General features: G+C 45.2%; 1 protein-coding gene across 1 annotated transcript in view; it reads right to left on the bottom strand.

The window, feature by feature from the left end:
- vgll4b (vestigial-like family member 4b) overlaps positions 1 to 20,811 on the bottom strand; it is an 81,407-nt gene extending 60,596 nt beyond the window's left edge. The window contains exons 1-2 of the mRNA XM_067432017.1: positions 20,623 to 20,811; positions 12,700 to 12,776 (exon numbers count right to left, since the gene is read on the bottom strand). Of these exons, the coding sequence (XP_067288118.1) occupies positions 12,700 to 12,763 (64 nt within the window). The 5' untranslated portion in view covers positions 12,764 to 12,776; positions 20,623 to 20,811. The remainder of the gene's footprint in view (positions 1 to 12,699; positions 12,777 to 20,622) is intronic.
- Between the last annotated feature and the right edge of the window lie 110 nt (positions 20,812 to 20,921).

The following is a 20,921-nucleotide window of genomic DNA, read 5'->3' as shown; positions in this document are numbered from 1 at the left end:
GGCTAGGGCCTCAGCGTCTCGGGCCAGGGCCGGGCTAGGGCCTCAGCGTCTCGGGCCAGGGCTGGGCTAGGGCCTCAGCGTCTCGGGCCAGGGCCGGGCTAGGGCCTCAGCGTCTCGGGCCAGGGCCGGGCTAGGGCCTCAGCGTCTCGGGCCAGGGCCGGGCTAGGGCCTCAGCGTCTCGGGCCAGGGCCGGGCTAGGGCCTAGATTTGAGGCCCGTGCAGGGCTCTAATTCAGTCATAATGCAGGAAAAGCTTACAAAAGTCAAGGGGTGACACTAAAACTTCAAAACTGAAATTCTAACACACACCCGCACGTGTGTACACACACACACGCACGCACTCGCACGCACACGCACACGCACACGCACACACACACGAACTGTGCACTTGGAAGCTCAGGCTTGATCCTTCGCATCGTTCTGAGCATTTTTTTAAATACTTAACTTATATACATTGAATGAATTGCATTTTTCTATTTTATTTTATACACATTCTAAATAAAAATGGGTCACAAAATGCTCTTTTTTTAACACAATTCTCAGGTTTAACTGTAATTATAATGCAAAAACTAAAACTTTAAATCATTATTTCTAACAAAAAATGTATCTAAAACTTTGAGATTGTATAAATAATAATATATATTCAAATACACCAAAACAAAATTAAGTAAATGTGTCCAAATTGGAATTCACAAGCCTCTCCATAGGAAAAAAAGAAAGACAAAAGGTATTTTGAAGGCCTAGTCTCCATTTTAACCTGAAATTTAAATCGTTTTTTAAATAAATAAAAAAAAATTTTTTTTTTGCATTTTTTCAATGGCCAATAGACCATAATTGTTAATGCAAAAATCTTAATAAGTACCATAAAATCATCTCCAAATAAAAAATGTATTCTGATTTGGTCAGCACGAGTTATTCCACAGGAGGACTCTTGCTTCTCTCCAGATTCGCTCTCATGTCTCCCTCTTCCAAGAAACTGCTCCACTTCTCTTTTAACTTCTAATCCCCATTAGCATGCAGGAATGTTTCCGCGTTAAGACCACTTTGGATGATTCGTCAAAGTTATTCATTTATTGGTTGACGCATCCACTGACGTAATAAGTGCCACTTTCCATTACCATCAGGATACAAGATCTGGCTCATGCCAAAGTAATTCCAGGTAATGCCTCTTATCGCATTCATAAAAGACTGAATTGTCCAAACAGGAAGTAAAAGGGCATTGGAGGGCTTTCAGAAGACTAGTGACGTATGTAAAGACTCAATATGGCTAAAGCTTCTATGAGTAGCCTCAAACACCGGTGTGCTAAAACCCACGCCATCGTTACTGTTCGTATCAAGAGCTGAGATTCAGATATGATAATGAGTGCTTGCTTTCTGACCAATCAGAGCAGCTCTCAGAGAGGCGGGGTTTCAGATATGATAATGAGCGTTTGCTTTCTGACCAATCAGAGCAGAGCAGCTCTCAGAGAGGCGGGGTTTAGATATGATAATGAGCATTTGCTTTCTGACCAATCAGAGCAGAGCAGCTCTCAGAGAGGCGGGGTTTAGATATGATAATGAGCGTTTGCTTTCTGACCAATCAGAGCAGCTCTCAGAGAGGCAGGGTTTCAGATATGATAATGAGCATTTGCTTTCTGACCAATCAGAGCAGAGCAGCTCTCAGAGAGGCGGGGTTTAGATATGATAATGAGCATTTGCTTTCTGACCAATCAGAGCAGAGCAGCTCTCAGAGAGGCGGGGTTTAGATATGATAATGAGCATTTGCTTTCTGACCAATCAGAGCAGAGCAGCTCTCAGAGAGGCGGGGTTTAGATATGATAATGAGCATTTGCTTTCTGACCAATCAGAGCAGAGCAGCTCTCAGAGAGGCGGGGTTTAGATATGATAATGAGCGTTTGCTTTCTGACCAATCACAGCAGAGCAGCTCTCAGAGAGGCGGGGTTTAGATATGATAATGAGCGCTTGCTTTCTGACCAGTTACAGCAGAGCAGCTCTCAGAGAGGCGGGGTTTAGAGAGACTGAAGCGTTTCAGACACTGAGAGAAAAGAGCGGATGCGTCAGTGGAGATCAGGAGAACATTAAAGAGTGTTTCACCTGATGGAGGAGACGCCAGAACAACACCAGGAGCCGTAAAATAGCATTAAGAGGCGATTTAATGGAGTTTATGCAACAGCCTGCAGAAACTTTTCAAAGTTAAATCAAAAAATTGCACAGAAGTCCGCCTTAATCTGAGACCCTACTGCTTCCTAACACATGAACACACACACACACACACACACACACACACACACACACACGCACACACACACGACCCTGTGACCTCCGCGACCCCGTGACCTCCGCTGCTCTCATGGCCCAGTCGTTCCTCATCTGGACTCAAATTTTGTTATAGTCATGAAAGGGAAGTTGCTCTCGTCTTTTCTCTTCTATTGTGCTGTATATCGAGTGAATCGCTTCTCAAACAAGAACAAATGTGGGCGGGGTTGATTGTTGATCGTGTCTGTGGGCAGCTGATTGGATGGCTGTGGTTTGCTATTGGCTGATCTCATGTGAGTGACAGGTGGCCCCGCCCTCATCATCAGAGAAGAGAGGAAGTGATTCTAATTCAGCAAGTGATAAATCACTGCAATACTCCATGAAAAATAACAAGAACTGTCTATTTTGATTTCATGGTGACTTTAAGGCACTTTCCATTAAAAAAATATTATTTTGGTGAGAAGACCAACACTGGATTATTCATCCAGAACTGCCACCAGCCTGAAGTTACTGCTTACCTTTAGGATCCAGCTCAAGACGCATCTATTTAACTTGTATTTTGAATAATGTGTCTGTATGTAAGGCCTGTACTTGTATTGTTTATGTGGGTGAGAAAATATATTGTTTAGCACTATGGAAAGTGACCTTGAGCTATGGAAATGTGCTCTACAAATAAAACTCATTCTTATATTATCTATTATCCAATTATATTTGCATATTTACAACACATGAAACACCAGCCTAGAGGAAGAATAAATGTACTGGTATGAGTTTCGGTGTCTCTAAACCAGCACAGATCATCAGCCATCCGCACTATAACTGAACAAACACCCGTCTAGTCCATGATTAACTAATGAACTCGACAAGGTGAAATATAAAACATTTAAAAAAACAAAAAAGTAATATAAATACACACTACACAACATCTGGACACATTTGAGTCTCAGGATGTTTTCAACTAAAGCCTTAGTTTTGAAGATAAATAAGATTTTCAGTTCTCTTTTGTGTCATGTTTTGCTCACAATACACACTCTTCTCAATGCTACACTATATTGCCAAAGGTTTTGTTACTCCTGCCTTTACACACACATGAGCTTTAATGCCATCCCATTGTTAACCCGTGGGGTTTAATCTGGAGTCGGCCCACCCTCTCTAACAGCTCCAGCTCTTCTGGGAAGGCTTTCCTCAAGGTTTAGGAGTGTGTTTATGGGGATTTTTGCCCATTCTTCTAGAAGCTCATTTGTGAGGTCAGGCACTGATGTTGGACGAGAAGGCCTGGCTCTCAGTCTCCGCTCTAATTCATCCCAAAGCTGTTCTATCGGGTTGAGCTCAGGACTCTGTGCAGGCCAGTCAAGTTCCTCCACACCAAACTCCTCATCCATGTCTTTATGGAGCGACGCTTTGTGCACTGGAGCGCAGTCATGCTGGGACAGGAAGGGGCCGTCCCCAAACTGATCACACAAAGTTGGGAGCGTGAAATTGTGAAGCATTAAGAGTTCCTTTCACTGGAACTAAGGGGCCAATGCACAACCCCTGAAAACCAAGCCCAAACCGTAATCCCCCCTCCACCAAACTTTACACTTGGCACAATGCAGTCAGGCAAGTCCCGTTCTCCTGGCGACGGCCAAACCCAGACTCGTCCATGGGATTGTCAGACTGAAGCGTGATTGGTCGCTCAGAGAACACGTCTCACTGCTCTAGAGTCCAGTGGCGGCTGCTTTACTCCACTGCATCCCACGCTTTGCATTGCTCTTGGTGATGTAAGGCTTGGATGAGCTGCTCGGCCATGGAAACCCATTCCATGAAGCTCTCTCCGCTGTTCTTGAGCTCATCTGAAGGCCACAGAAGTCTGGAGGTCTGGAGCTGTTGACTCTGCAGAAAGTTGGTGACTTCTGCGCACTGTGACCCTCAGCATGCGCTGACCCCGCTCTGGGATTTATCAGTTCGTGGCTGAGTTGCTGTTGTTCCCAATGGCTTCCACTTTGTTCTAATCCCACTAACAGTTGAGCGTGGAATATTTAGTAGTGAGGAAATGTCAGGAATGGCCTTATTGCACAGGTGTCAGCCTATCACGGCCCCACGCTTGAGTTCACTGAGCTCCTGAGAGCGACCCATTCTTTCACTAATGTGTGTAGAAGCGTCTGCAGGCCGAGAGCTGGAGTTATACACCTGTGGCCATGAAGAGACTGAACACCTGAACTCAGGGATCTGGAGGGGCGGCCCAATACTGTTGTGTATATCCAATATAGTGTATATCCCATTAATGTTTTCATGACCTAACTATTAATCTAAAATGATGGTAAACTGGATAATAAAGTATGTGTCTAAACTCCTGACTAGTACAATCTGTGACACACGAGATCATCTCACACGTTCTTATGACATGAATCCCTTCAGAACAACAGACCCGAGAAAATCAGGACAGGAGTGTTTTAGAAGAGGAAGTGCTGACCTGAGATGCATTACATCATCTATAATGATCTTAATAAAGAAAACTTCTATCAAAACACTCGATACAAACCACAATATAACTGCAAACTACACGGCAGGTTAGAGTTTAGTAATTATGGTGAAACAACAACCAACATGTTGAACCCTTAATGTGATGCAGCAGCAGAAATAAAGCCATTGGTTAAAGGCGGTTAACTAGTGACCTATTAACAGTCTGTCCGTGTGAAAGTGTTCAGAATATGAGATGTAGTGTTTGTTCCTCACAGACTGATCTCATGAAATGGCGTATGATACGCCAACTCGCATGCCATTTTAGCGTGCTATCAAGATGCATAATCTCTTTTTAGCGTGTTTATCAACGCCGTTTCATTCTATCGCTCTACCCCTGCCCCTAAACCTACCCATCACACACACACACACACACACACACACACACACACACACACACACACACACACACACACACACACACACACACACACACACACACACACACACACACACACACACAAAACCTACCCATCACACACTCACACACACACACACACTGCCCCTAAACCTACCCATCACAAGAAACATTCTATTCTGCATTTTTAAATTTTCAAAAAAAACAATTTAGTATGTTTAAAAATCCATTTACCTTGTGGACACACACACACACACACACACACATATTCAGACACATTTTAAACGTGTAACTCAATCCCTTCCCTAAACCTACCCATTTGAGTATTATAAAAAACAGGATATAACAGGCAGATACGACTGCAGACACAATTTATTCAGAAAGTACAAATACTCCAAGTGTTCTGAGGCCAAACGATTGATGTGTGTGAAGAAAATCCCCAAAAGCGATCAATAACGCCGAGTCCATCCGCCAAAGATTAATAATACATTTTAAATATTGCCGCCGGAAGAAACGTCAGGTCAGGTTTGACAGCATTGGCTGTCGTGTGTCTCGGGACCGATCGCATCATTCTAAACTTGTCTTGTGTATCATTTGAATGAGAAATATTAACGAGTGTGTGTTCTGTTCACAAAGGAGCGCGATCATCATTTCAGCGATTAAAACATGAGTTAATACAACATGATGCAACATTGGCTAAATCCCGCCCTGATGATCTCATTGGTCAGTTTCTGTTGATCATCTGTCCATCATCGGCTAAAGCCCGCCCTGATGATCTCATTGGTCAGTTTCTGTTGATCATCTGTCCGTCATCAGCTAAAGCCCGCCCTGATGATCTCATTGGTCAGTTTCTGTTGATCATCTGTCCGCCATCGGCTAAAGCCCGCCCTGATGATCTCATTGGTCAGTTTCTGTTGATCATCTGTCCGTCATCAGCTAAAGCCCGCCCTGATGATCTCATTGGTCAGTTTCTGTTGATCATCTGTCCGTCATCGTCTAAAGCCCGCCCTGATGATCCCATTGGTCAGTTTCTGTTGATCATCTGTCCGTCATCGGCTAAAGCCCGCCCTGATGATCTCATTGGTCAGTTTCTGTTGATCATCTGTCCGTCATCGGCTAAAGCCCGCCCTGATGATCTCATTGGTCAGTTACTGTTGATCATCTGTCCGTCATCGTCTAAAAGCCCGCCCTGATGATCTCATTGGTCAGTTTCTGTTGATCATCTGTCCGTCATCGTCTAAAGCCCGCCCTGATGATCTCATTGGTCAGTTACTGTTGATCATCTGTCCGTCATCGTCTAAAGCCCGCCCTGATGATCTCATTGGTCAGTTTCTGTTGATCATCTGTCCATCATCGGCTAAAGCCCGCCCTGATGATCTCATTGGTCAGTTTCTGTTGATCATCTGTCCGTCATCAGCTAAAGCCCGCCCTGATGATCCCATTGGTCAGTTTCTGTTGATCATCTATCCGTCATCGCCTAAAGCCCGCCCTGATGATCTCATTGGTCAGTTTCTGTTGATCATCTGTCCATCATCGTCTAAAGCCCGCCTTGATGATCTCATTGGTCAGTTTCTGTTGATCATCTGTCCGTCATCGGCTAAAGCCCGCCCTGATGATCTCATTGGTCAGTTTCTGTTGATCATCTGTCCGTCATCGGCTAAAGGAGGAGTTTGGGGAGGAGTTTATATCATAGACCAGGGCTCCCCAATCTCGGTCCTGGAGGGCCAGTGTCCTGCACAGTTTAGCTCCAACCCCAATCAAACACACCTGAACCAGCTAATCAATGCCTATTAATGCATTTTCAAATTTGACGTGCACTAAGCGAAATGAGGCCTCGCACTCACTTTTTGCCGCGCTCGTGCGGATGCGTCGAGTATAAACGAGGCTTAAAGCTACACTGAAGTTGGCCGTTTGATAAAAGCAAGTTATTCTTCAGTTCAGTCTCTGTGTGCTAAAGGCTCATGAGTTCCTGTAGAGATAGCGATACACATTCTCCTTTTGGTGCCAAACAAATGAAAAGCATCCTCGATGTCTTCTCTCTCGCTGTCTCAGAATCTCACCTCGCTGTCCTCAGAGAGGGTCAGGTTCAGTGTGTGCGTGATTACATGATATAACATTTAATTTAATACCGTATCCTAAATTAAGGATAATTAAGATATATATCATATGCTGAAGTACATTTCTGGAGTGTTAACGATTAAAAGACAAAAACAACAAGAAGAACCGCACAGAACCGAAAACCGTGACCCTTAAACCATGACCCTAAAACCGTGACCCTTAAACCATGACCCTAAAACCGTGACCCTTAAACCGTGACCCTAAAACCGTGACCCTTAAACCGTGACCCTAATACCGTGACCCTTAAACCGTGACCCTTAAACCGTGACCCTAATACCGTGACCCTTAAACCGTGACCCTTAAACCGTGATAGCAACCGAACCGTGGGTTTAGTGAACCCTGCCGCCCCTAATCTGCTCCTAAAACACAATCATCCGCTGCAGATTTCATCCATTTTATTTATCGTTTTTTGGTATTTATTCAAGTGCATTTTTTGTTAACAGACTGAGAGTCAAAGCTTTTATTGTGTTGTTTTGTTCATTTATTGTGGATATTTAAAATGTTTTTCGTTTTCAGTGTTAAATAGTCTGTAGAAATAAAAGTTTATTGATCTTTGAAACAATATTATCGTTTGTCGCAATAATTTCTTGGCAAATTTATCGTCCAGTTATCGTGACAGGCCTATTTGAGACGATGATTTCTGTGACACAAACACACCGGATACTTCTGAGTGTGTCACTGAGGAAACTCAACGCGTCGAGGCACTTTAACTCCTGCAAGCTTTATTTCACACTGATATTACTAGACTTTTCTTTCGGAAATCTATCAAGACAACAGCTTGTGTGCCTCATCAACAGTTGTGTGTGCCCCAGTGACCTTTAACCCTTGACCTCTGGCCCAAAACCAAAACATTCACGCATGTGTGCTGCTGAAATGTGTGTGCCTGGATGGGACGTTTACTGACACCAAACCAGTGTTTTTTAATGGTTGTTTTTATCATTACACAGACGCTTGTGTGTAGATTTAAACCCTTTAATGAGGATGCAGTGCCTTACTAAAGCTCTTATCCATTATTTTGTAAAACATTGTTCTTTCTCAGACAGCTAGAAGGCATTAATAAATCAAACACAATGCAAGTGGACACAAACAATATGAATGAAGAGCCGTTTTGTTCTCCAGCACACACTCGTATGAATGGACGGGTCAGGACGGGCAGCTGAAAGAGCTTCAACACACAAAGCAGAGCCATTCACAGGCCACACCAACGACCTCCAGCTACACACACAACCTACAGTCATCATCTCATTCTCATACACTCATCTTTCATTCTTAAATGTTAGTGAGGCTTAGACGGTTACTAGGGTGTTGCTATGCATTTGCTAAGGTGTCATGAGCACTGAGGTGCTATGGTGTTACTAGGGTGTTGCGGGTGGTTGCCAGGGTGTTGCTATACATTTGCTAAGGTGTTATGAGCAGTGTGTTACTATGGGCTTACTAGGGTGTTGTGGGTGGTTGCCAGGGTGTTGCTATGCAGTTGCTAAGGTGTCATGAGCACTGAGGTACTATGGTGTTACTAGGGTGTTGTGGGCGGTTCACATGGTGTTGCTATGCATTTGCTAAGGTGTTATGAGCAATGAGGTATTATTGTCTTACTAGGGTGTTGTGGGCGGTTCACATGGTGTTGCTATGCATTTGCTAAGGTGTTATGAGCAATGAGGTATTATTGTGTTACTAGGGTGTTGTGGGCGGTTCACATGGTGTTGCTATGCATTTGCTAAGGTGTTATGAGCAATGAGGTATTACTGTCTTACTAGGGTGTTGTGGGCGGTTCACATGGTGTTGCTATGCATTTGCTAAGGTGTTATGAGCAATGAGGTACTGTAGGGTTGCTAGGGTGTTGTGGGTGGTTGCTAGGGTGTTGCTATGCACTTGCTAAGGTGTTATGAGCAATGAGGTACTGTGGGGTTACTAGGGTGTTGTGGGTGCTTGCCAGCGTGTTGCTATGCATTTGCTAAGGTGTTATGAGCAGTGTGTTAATATGGGGTTACTAGGGTGTTGCTATGCATTTGCTAAGGTGTTATAAGCAGTGTGTTACTATGGGGTTGCTATGGTGTTGTGGGTGGTTGCCAGCATGTTGCTATGCATTTGCTAAGGTGTTATGACCAGTGTGTTACTATGGGGATACTAGGGTGTTGCTATGCATTTGCTAAGGTGTTATGAGCAGTGTGTTACTATGGGGTTACTAGGGTGTTGTGGGTGGTTGCCAGGGTGTTGCTACGCATTTGCTAAGGTGTTATAAGCAGTGTGTTACTATGGGGTTGCTATGGTGTTGTGGGTGGTTGCCAGGGTGTTGCTACGCATTTGCTAAGGTGTTATAAGCAGTGTGTTACTATGGGGTTGCTATGGTGTTGTGGGTGGTTGCCAGGGTGTTGCTACGCATTTGCTAAGGTGTTATGAGCATTGTGTTACTATGGGGATCCTAGAGTGTTAAGGGTGGTTTCCAGGGTGTTGCTACGCATTTACTAAGGTGGTATGAGCATTGTGTTACTATGGGGTTTCTAGGGTGTTGAGGGTGGCTTCCAGGGTGTTGCTATGCATTTGCTGAGGTGTTATGAGCATTGTGTTACTATGGGGTTTCTAGGGTGTTGAGGGTGGTTTCCAGGGTGTTGCTATGCATTTGCTGAGGTGTTATGAGCAGTGTGTTACTATGGGGTTTCTAGGGTGTTGTGGGTGGTTTCCAGGACATTGATATGCGGTTGCAGAAGTGTTCTAAATAGTGTGTAACTACGAACTTACAGAGGTGTTGCTATGCAGTTACTAAGATGTTTTGAGAGGATTTTAGTGTGTTTAAGCGCAGCTGCTATGGTGTTGTGAGTGGTTGCCAGGACATTGATATGCAGTTGCTAAGGTGTTCTGAGTACTGTGTTACTATGTAGTTGCTAGGGTGTAATGGGTGGTTGTCAGGGCATTGATTTGCAGTTGCTAGGGTCCTGTGGGGGATGCCAGGGTGTTGCTATGCATCTGTTGGGGTGTCGTATGCGTTTGCTTTCATTATTTAGAAACTGAAAACAAAGCAGAATTTGAAACGTCCATATGATTTCAACAGATGGCATAACGCAGACCGCTCACTAAAGGAAGGCCAGCGACGCAGAAACAAGATCCTCACGGCCTTAACAAAAGGACTACAGAGTAATTATTGACTCGGCGACTCAGGGAGGCGTCTATATGTTTGAGCATTCCTCAGAACAATAACAAAGAAATATCAATCTTTCATTAAGAGGAAAGAAAAATGGCCCAGGGACTTAAAGGTCAACTTCCTGTTTGGATCCTGTTTGGACTGCAGGTGCGAGATCATAAAAACTGCACTGGCTTCCCACTACATGAGACACGGGATAAACTTATGCATGCGCTGAAAAAAATGATCCGCCGATATGATTGATAAAACTAGTTATTAATTCAATTACTAGTGAAGTTCTGGACCATTAAAATACAAAAATCATTCATTTGGAAATTATCATACAAAGTATTATTTTCAAAAAATACTTTTCCAACAAACCGTGCATATAATCAAGCATAATAACATGATATATGTTACAGAAAACTAACAACTAATTGTTTTTAAACTTTTAATTATTGACTGTATGTTTTTGAAATATTAAGATATCATTATATCAAATATTAAGATAATATTAAGGTCAGCAAGTTGTTCACATGTTTAAATCAAGATGCATTTACTAGATCAGTAAAACGATTGAAATCTTGTTTCTTGTTTTCGTCCCAAACAGAAATAAGATTATTTTTCTCACCCCATTGGCAGATCATTTTGCCTGTTTTAAGCAAAAACTCACTTCATTTAGATTTTATTTTTTACAAAACAAGAAAAAATATCTTATGTCGTTTTACTGATCTAGTAAATGCATCTTGATTTAAGAATATTTAGATATTTAGACTCGAAACAAGACAAAAGAAGAAGAGCATTTTTTGGCAGTACAGCTGGTCTGGATGAGTTCTTTGCCTTGAAACTGCATTACTTTAAACCGCTAGTAAAGCCCTGATCTGTTTGTCTGAGGCTTTTTCTGAAGTGTAATTAGGCTGTTTTGCCTCAAGCCGTCACCTGACTCCGGTTGGCAAAGAGACACACCTTGCATGTTACTTGTGCATTCCCATCTCTACACTGAAGTGAGTGTGGGGACGATTCCAAAGGCTTGCAGTAAATGCAAACGAGCAGGAGGAGCTTGCAGTGAAAACAGGTCAGATGCATTGTGAGAGGACAAAAGGCCCAACGACATGACCTCACAAACTCACAGCAGGAGGAGGAAGAGGAACAACAGCGAGCCCAAGCTCTGCAGATGCACATCCACAGGCCAGAACTCACAGCTCTGACACCATGACCCACTTTCGGTTTTAATTTGGAGCCACAACAGACTCAGAAGGCATTAGAGGAAAGTTCTGGTTTTAAGAGTAAACTCAAGTCAATCGGAATATCTCTCTCTCTCTCTCTCTCTCTCTCTCTCTCTCTCTCTCTCTCTCTCTCTCTCTCTCTCTCTCTCTAGGATGATGATGAGGGCGGGGCCACCTGTCATTCACTTGAGATCCAACAATAGCAAACCACAACCATCCAATCAATTCCCCACAGAAATGATCAAGCCCCGCCCCTACATTTGCTCTTGTTCCTAAAGCGTTTCACTTGGACATACAGCACAATAGAGAAGACTGCGTGATGTAAACTCAGAATTCCCCCAAAAAGTTAAAACTGTGGGATGTCATTAAAAATTCCAAGAGTCAAAATTGCAGGATGTGAACTTACAATTTCCTTAAAAAAGTAAAAATTTTGGGATGTAAACTCAGAATAAATTACAATTACAGCATGCAAAATTAGAACAATTTTTTTGGGAAAAGGGCAAAATTACAGAATGTGAACTTAGAATAAAAACAAGTCAAAATTCTGGCTACTTCCCTTTCATGAATTCTTCTACCGTCCCCGCTTGGAGGTTGCTTTGATTGCAATAAGGAAGCCCTGAGCCACAGTAGCCATTGGCTGCACTGCAGGTTTGCAGACGTTCAGGTGGGAGTTATATTCTGAACTTCTAACCCAACCCTGCGAGCCCAGCACAAACACACAGCACAGCGCTGAAACATGTAGATGTTGCACAATGAGCCCCAGCAAAGCCTGAGCAGGATTTGACGGCGCTTAATCTAGGAAGGAATTTTCTGCCGGAAAACCCAGCGGCGTGTTCATGCCAGGCCGGAGGAAGCAGCACGGTTCTTTTCAGAGTCTCGCTCTTTCATAACGCCATCATATATCAGCCACAGAAGGCATTTCAGGGCATTATGTGAAGGCGTTTCTCATGTAAATGATCAAGGACTCGATGCAGACACAGAATAAAGCCTTATGGAAATCAGGCATTTACTGTATGAGGAATACAGACGGACATTTCTTTCAACAGTTTTGACAAAAGACCAAAATTACACAACGCATGCACACATCGGTTATTCAACAATTAGACAAAAACTATCCAACCAACTCACGTTTCTCATCGTCTTGGTGCACTAAAGATGCTGCTCTTGACAAAACATCCAAAGGCGTTTCCATCCTGGTCCAGAATCTGAGCATCAAAAACAGATTGTTAAAGGGTTAATTCAGCCAAAATTAACACTATCCCATAATTCACTCACCCTCAAGCCATTCCTATGTGTGTAGCCGAACACACTCAGTTATATTAAACTTTATTCCTGGTTTTCTCACCACAAAAAAATGCTCTTCTTACTCAGTATTTTTGTCCTGTTTCTAGTCTAAACATCTAAAACATTTTACATTAAGAAACATTTACTAGACAAGCAAAAGTAATTGTCTTGTTTTGGGGAAAAATAACTCAAAATGAAGAGAGTTTTTGCTTAACGGGGCAGTGAAATGCTGTTTCCTGCATACTGAGCTTTTCACTGTTAAAGACTTGGATTCCCATCCTAAACATAGACAAAGTTTCAAACACTAATGTTGGACGTTTGATGGAGTATTTCTGTGTCAAAAATACTCCTTCCGGTTTCTCACAAGTGTCGGAGAGTTTTTTTCGAGTATGGGTCGGCTTGACGTTAATAGAGCGGAAGGTCGTTGTGTGGGCCGTACGGGCTCTTCTCCCGGTAGGGTGCGCGCGTGACTAGAGCGAGAGAGGAAACGCACGCCCATACACACTCTCAGCTGCAGATCCAGTCGTCCGTGAACACTTCTGTCGTTATAGTCCGCGCCGCGCTCCACTTTATTCCTCTGGGTGACGTCGAGCGACTTCAGCGCTTCAGCACAGCATTCTGGGAAGGCAGCGCTGCATTTGAACCGATTTGAACGCAGAAATGACGGGAAGCTTCACAACATCGCTTCAGTCGCGTCTCAAAGTGGATCTCCACGGTCACTGCTGTCAGGACTTCACCAAATCATACCAAAGAAGTGTGTTTCTGACGGAGCGGTCCCAGCGATAAAGGTTCGGTCCTGCTTTGGAAGCAGCCGGTGAGTAAAACTGCTTCAGATGTCTGTGCTGTCGGCTATCGTCGCGTGAGTAAACATCAGTAAACGACACGATCGCGTGCTTCGTCAGTCAAATGCGCTAACGGACTCCATTGCTGTTCTCTGTATAACGTTACACTATTCTGACTCTGACGTGCAAAACCGTTTTGCTTGCTACTGCTAAGGTCTAGTCGCATACAATAGTCCATAAACCGAATCATGTCCTCATAAACTGCACACAAAGGCCCCTAAATACAGTCCATACCACAGAGACGGACGTCCTGATGTTGCCGTTTCTCCTGTTCAATTTATTTCAGCCTCAGATTTGATTGTGGATCATTATCTGTATTAGCTGAGATAGCGATGGGTTTCTCCACGCTTGAGGACGTCACCGCTTTGTGCTCGTCATTCTCTAGCTCCGCCCACACGATACGCCTCCAGGCGCGGTACAGCCCATATTTCTTTTATAAATATAATTAAACTAAAGACTTTTCGGAGATATGAAGGATGCAATACTACTCTATAGGTACTCAAGATTGACATGAGATTGACTGAAACTGAGTGTTTCACCCCCCCCCCCCCCCCCTTTAAAATAAGATAAATAATCTGCCAACGGGGTGAGAAAAATAATCTTGTTTTCTGTTTGAATTAAGATTATTTTTCTCACCCCATTGGCAGATTATTTATCTTATTTTAAGCAAAAACTCTCTTCATTTTGAGTAATTTTTCCCAAAACAAGACAATTACTTTTACTCGTCTAGTAAATGTTTCTTGATTTAGAAATGTTTAGATGTTTGGACTAGAAACAAGACACAAATACTGAGTAAGAAGAGCCTTTTTTGCAGTGCTTATAATGGGAGTTGAGATTTTGAAGCCCAAAAAAGTGCATCCCTCCATCATAAAAGTGCTCCATACGCCTGCAGGGGTTAATAAAGGCCTTCTGAAGCCGAGAAAAATACCCATATTTTCTATAATAAACTATAATCACTGGCTTCCAGCAACGGCAGAAGAGTGACCTCTGACCCTACGCATGATCTATTGACAGAAGTGCAGAGGACAGAGCGAAACTAAACACCGGACAGAAATGTGGGAGGAGCTTGAGTTTGCTGTTTGAAGAGCAGGAGGCGTCCTATGTCATGCGTCGGGTCAGAGGTCACTCGTCATGCTTCAGGTCAGAGGTCACTCGTCATGCTTCAGGTCAGAGGTCACTCGTCATGCGTCAGGTCAGAGGTCACTCGCCATGCTTCAGGTCGTAGGTCACTCGCCATGCTTCGGGTCAGAGGTCACTCAAGCTTCGGGTCAAAGATCACTCATCACGCTCGTCACTCATCTAAGCTTACGCTACTCCTACATCCTAAGTCAATCGCCGGGTCAGAGGTCACTCACGCTTCGGGTCAAAGATCACTCATCACGCTCGTCACTCATCTAAGCTTACGCTACTCCTACATCCTAAGTCAATCGCCGGGTCAGAGGTCACTCACGCTTCGGGTTAAAGATCACTCATCACGCTCGTCACTCATCTAAGCTTACGCTACTCCTACATCCTAAGTCAAACGCCGGGTCAGAGGTCACTTACGCTTCGGGTCAAAGATCACTCATCACGCTCGTCACTCATCTAAGCTTACGCTACTCCTACATCCTAAGTCAAGCGTTGGGTCAGAGGTCACTCACGCTTCGGGTCAAAGATCACTCATCACGCTCGTCACTCATCTAAGCTTACGCTACTCCTACATCCTAAGTCCAGCGTTGGGTCAGAGGTCACTCACGCTTCAGGTCAAAGATCACTCATCACGCTTGTCACTCATCTAAGCTTACGCTACTCCTACATCCTAAGTCCAGCGTTGGGTCAGAGGTCACTCACGCTTCAGGTCAAAGATCACTCATCACGCTCGTCACTCATCTAAGCTTACGCTACTCCTACATCCTAAGTCCAGCGTTGGGTCAGAGGTCACTCACGCTTCAGGTCAAAGATCACTCATCACGCTCGTCACTCATCTAAGCTTACGCTACTCCTACATCCTAAGTCCAGCGTTGGGTCAGAGGTCACTCACGCTTCAGGTCAAAGATCACTCATCACGCTCGTCACTCATCTAAGCTTACGCTACTCCTACATCCTAAGTCAAACGCCGGGTCAGAGGTCACTCACGCTTCAGGTCAAAGATCACTCATCACGTTCGTCACTCATCTAAGCTTACGCTACTCCTACATCCTAAGTCCAGCGTTGGGTCAGAGGTCACTCACGCTTCGGGTCAAAGATCACTCATCACGCTTGTCACTCATCTAAGCTTACGCTACTCCTACATCCTAAGTCAAGCGTCGGGTCAGAGGTCACTCACGCTTCGGGTCAAAGATCACTCATCACACTTGTCACTCATCTAAGCTTACGCTACTCCTACATCCTAAGCCAAGCGTCAGGTCAGAGGTCACTCACGCTTCGGGTCAAAGATCACTCATCACGCTCGTCACTCATCTAAGCTTACGCTACTCCTACATCCTAAGTCAAGCGTCGGTTCAGAGGTCACTCACGCTTCGGGTCAAAGATCACTCATCACGCTTGTCACTCATCTAAGCTTACGCTACTCCTACATCGTAAGTCAAGCGTCGGTTCAGAGGTCACTCACGCTTCGGGTCAAATATCACTCATCACGCTCGTCACTCATCTAAGCTTACGCTACTCCTACATCCTAGGTCAAGCGTCGGGTCAGAGGTCACTCACGCTTCGGGTCAAATATCACTCATCACGCTCGTCACTCATCTAAGCTTAAGCTACTCCTACATCCTAAGTCAATCGCCGGGTCAGAGGTCACTCACGCTTCGGGTCAAAGATCACTCATCACGTTCGTCACTCATCTAAGCTTACGCTACTCCTACATCCTAGGTCAAGCGTCGGGTCAGAGGTCACTCACGCTTCGGGTCAAATATCACTCATCACGCTCGTCACTCATCTAAGCTTACGCTACTCCTACATCCTAAGTCAAGCGTCGGGTCAGAGGTCACTCACGCTTCAGGTCAAAGATCACTCATCACGCTTGTCACTCATCTAAGCTTACGCTACTCCTACATCCTAAGTCAAACGCCGGGTCAGAGGTCACTCACGCTTCAGGTCAAAGATCACTCATCACGCTTGTCACTCATCTAAGCTTACGCTACTCCTACATCCTAAGTCAAGCGTCGGGTCAGAGGTCACTCACGCTTCAGGTCAAAGATCACTCATCACGCTTGTCACTCATCTAAGCTTACGCTACTCCTACATCCTAGGTCAAGCGTCGGGTCAGAGGTCACTCACGCTTCGGGTCAAAGATCACTAATCACTCTCGTCACTCATCTAAGCTTACGCTACTCCTACATCCTAAGTCCAGCGTTGGGTCAGAGGTCACTCACGCTTCGGGTCAAAGATCACTCATCATGTTCGTCACTCATCTAAGCTTACGCTACTCCTACATCCTAAGTCAAACGCCGGGTCAGAGGTCACTCACGCTTCAGGTCAAAGATCACTCATCACGCTTGTCACTCATCTAAGCTTACGCTACTCCTACATCCTAAGTCCAGCGTTGGGTCAGAGGTCACTCACGCTTTGGGTCAAAGATCACTCATCACGCTTGTCACTCATCTAAGCTTACGCTACTCCTACATCCTAAGTCAAGCGTCGGGTCAGAGGTCACTCGCCATGCTTCGGGTCAGAGGTCACTCACGCTTCGGGTCAAAGATCACTCATCACGCTCGTCACTCATCTAAGCTTACGCTACTCCTACATCCTAAGTCAAGCGTCGGGTCAGAGGTCACTCACGCTTCGGGTCAAATATCACTCATCACGCTCGTCACTCATCTAAGCTTACGCTACTCCTACATCCTAGGTCAAACGCCGGGTCAGAGGTCACTCACGCTTCGGGTCAAAGATCACTCAACACGCTCGTCACTCATCTAAGCTTACGCTACTCCTACATCCTAAGTCAAGCGTCGGGTCAGAGGTCACTCACGCTTCGGGTCAAATATCACTCATCACGCTCGTCACTCATCTAAGCTTACGCTACTCCTACATCCTAAGTCAAACGCCGGGTCAGAGGTCACTCACGCTTCGGGTCAAAGATCACTCATCACGTTCGTCACTCATCTAAGCTTACGCTACTCCTACATCCTAGGTCAAGCGTCGGGTCAGAGGTCACTCACGCTTCGGGTCAAAGATCACTCATCACGCTTGTCACTCATCTAAGCTTACGCTACTCCTACATCCTAAGTCAAGCGTCGGGTCAGAGGTCACTCACGCTTCAGGTCAAAGATCACTCATCACGTTCGTCACTCATCTAAGCTTACGCTACTCCTACATCCTAAGTCAAGCGTCGGGTCAGAGGTCACTCACGCTTCGGGTCAAAGATCACTCATCACGCTCGTCACTCATCTAAGCTTACGCTACTCCTACATCCTAAGTCAAACGCCGGGTCAGAGGTCACTCACGCTTCGGGTCAAATATCACTCATCACGCTTGTCACTCATCTAAGCTTACGCTACTCCTACATCCTAAGTCAAGCATCAGGTCAGAGGTCACTCACGCTTCGGGTCAAATATCACTCATCACGCTCGTCACTCATCTAAGCTTACGCTACTCCTACATCCTAAGTCAAACGCCGGGTCAGAGGTCACTCACGCTTCGGGTCAAAGATCACTAATCACGCTTGTCACTCATCTTAGCTTACGTTACTCCTACATCCTAGGTCAAGCGTCGGGTCAGAGGTCACTCACGCTTCGGGTCAAATATCACTCATCACGCTCGTCACTCATCTAAGCTTACGCTACTCCTACATCCTAGGTCAAACGCCGGGTCAGAGGTCACTCACGCTTCGGGTCAAAGATCACTCAACACGCTCGTCACTCATCTAAGCTTACGCTACTCCTACATCCTAAGTCAAGCGTCGGGTCAGAGGTCACTCACGCTTCGGGTCAAATATCACTCATCACGCTCGTCACTCATCTAAGCTTACGCTACTCCTACTTCCTAAGTCAAACGCCGGGTCAGAGGTCACTCACGCTTCGGGTCAAAGATCACTCATCACGTTCGTCACTCATCTAAGCTTACGCTACTCCTACATCCTAGGTCAAGCGTCGGGTCAGAGGTCACTCACGCTTCGGGTCAAATATCACTCATCACGCTCGTCACTCATCTAAGCTTACGCTACTCCTACATCCTAAGTCAAACGCCGGGTCAGAGGTCACTCACGCTTCGGGTCAAAGATCACTCATCACGCTTGTCACTCATCTAAGCTTACGCTACTCCTACATCCTAAGTCAAGCGTCGGGTCAGAGGTCACTCACGCTTCGGGTCAAAGATCACTCATCACGCTCGTCACTCATCTAAGCTTACGCTACTCCTACATCCTAAGTCAAGCGTCGGGTCAGAGGTCACTCACGCTTCGGGTCAAAGATCACTCATCACGTTCGTCACTCATCTAAGCTTACGCTACTCCTACATCCTAAGTCAAGCGTCGGGTCAGAGGTCACTCACGCTTCGGGTCAAAGATCACTCAACACGCTCGTCACTCATCTAAGCTTACGCTACTCCTACATCCTAAGTCAAGCGTCGGGTCAGAGGTCACTCACGCTTCGGGTCAAAGATCACTCATCACGCTCGTCACTCATCTAAGCTTACGCTACTCCTACATCCTAAGTCAAACGCCGGGTCAGAGGTCACTCACGCTTCGGGTCAAAGATCACTCATCACGCTTGTCACTCATCTAAGCTTACGCTACTCCTACATCCTAGGTCAAGCGTTGGGTCAGAGGTCACTCGCCATGCTTTCGGGTCAGAGGCCGTCAACTTTCCCCTGAGCTTATGCAACTCCTACATCATCTGTCGGGTTAGAGGTCACTCGTCATGCTTCAGGTCAGAGGTCATTCATCATGTGTTGGTCAGAGGTCAAACGTCAGGTCAGAGGTCGTCTACTGTAATCTAAGATTACGCTACTCCTACATCATGCGTCAGGTCAGAGGTCACTCATGGGTCAGGTTTCTCATGCGTCGGGTCAGAGGTCAGTTTTTTGACCTACTTTATATTAGGCGGCCTTAACTAGTATGTACTAACATTGTAATTAATCGTTTGCTACAATGCACTTATTGTGTACTTACATGTTTTTACATTGTACTTACATTTAAAAAAAATACCTGAGTGTAATAACATCTGTAATTAATTGCTGTAGTTACATTTGTAATACCACAGGTGGCACTTCCCTTAAACCTACCTTTACCCTTAAACTGACCCACACACACCACACCTGACCCTAACTCTACCCGTATCCCACCTCAATATCAGCAAAAGTGTTTGACAGTACAATTTGAACACAGTAAGTACATTGTCCTTATTTCTTCTGTAAGTAGTAAGTAGTTAAGGCCACAATTTAAAGTGGCCCAGTTTTTTTAATATAACCCACATGACATTAATATAATGGCATATAGTACACCTAGAGTGGCTTGAGGGAGTAAATCATTAGATAAAAGGTTAATTGTGGGGTGAACTAACACTTTAAAGCCAACAACACGTGAATGTAAGATGATCTTCATGCCGTCGCGTAAGCATTGGGAACCTCTCTTCCACAATCCACGCGTTTCCTCATGCGTTCCCGGAATAAACAGAGCAAACATGTGGAGCTCTGAAGCGCGCCTCGCTCTCCCACAACTCACATTCCTCAGCTGAGCCTTCACACAACTTCAGAAGGGGAACCCAAACTTCTGGAATGCGCTTTGTGGAGCAAACCGACGACGCGGCAGAACGACAACGCGCCGCTGTTACTGCGCGTCTCCTTAATAATGCTCGCGATGCATGCGTTTGAGTTATATGTGCGCAGGCTGATTACTAATGTGATCGCGCGAAACATCCGCGGGTCAGTTTAACACCCTAACGCGTTCGCTACGATCATAAACTCCACTCTTCCCGACACATGCGTGTGTAAAGTCGTGTAAACTACATACCACTTTGAAGCGCCACTTTGAAATCTCCCCAGTCCGAAAGTCGATGAAAGATCCCGATGAACAACAACAACAAAACAAAACAAAAAGCCCAAAATACAGCGATAAATCCAGTGGGAAAGCTCCAGAGTGTGATGTGGTAATCCCGGAGTGCGCGTGAGAGCGGCCGTGCGCGCGCGCTGCGGGGAAGAATGCTTGGAATGATGGAATTCTCTTCCTAGCAGGTGATGAGAGTGGAGGATTCTCATTGGCCGGGCTCAGGGGGATGACATCAGCATACATTATGCTAATGAGGGAGTGAC

The sequence above is a fragment of the Pseudorasbora parva genome, chromosome 22 (assembly GCF_024679245.1).
Source record: "Pseudorasbora parva isolate DD20220531a chromosome 22, ASM2467924v1, whole genome shotgun sequence".
NCBI classification, from domain to species: Eukaryota; Metazoa; Chordata; class Actinopteri; order Cypriniformes; family Gobionidae; genus Pseudorasbora; species Pseudorasbora parva.
Note: the sequence above shows the minus strand (reverse complement) of the source record. Positions and strands in the feature narration are given on the sequence as shown.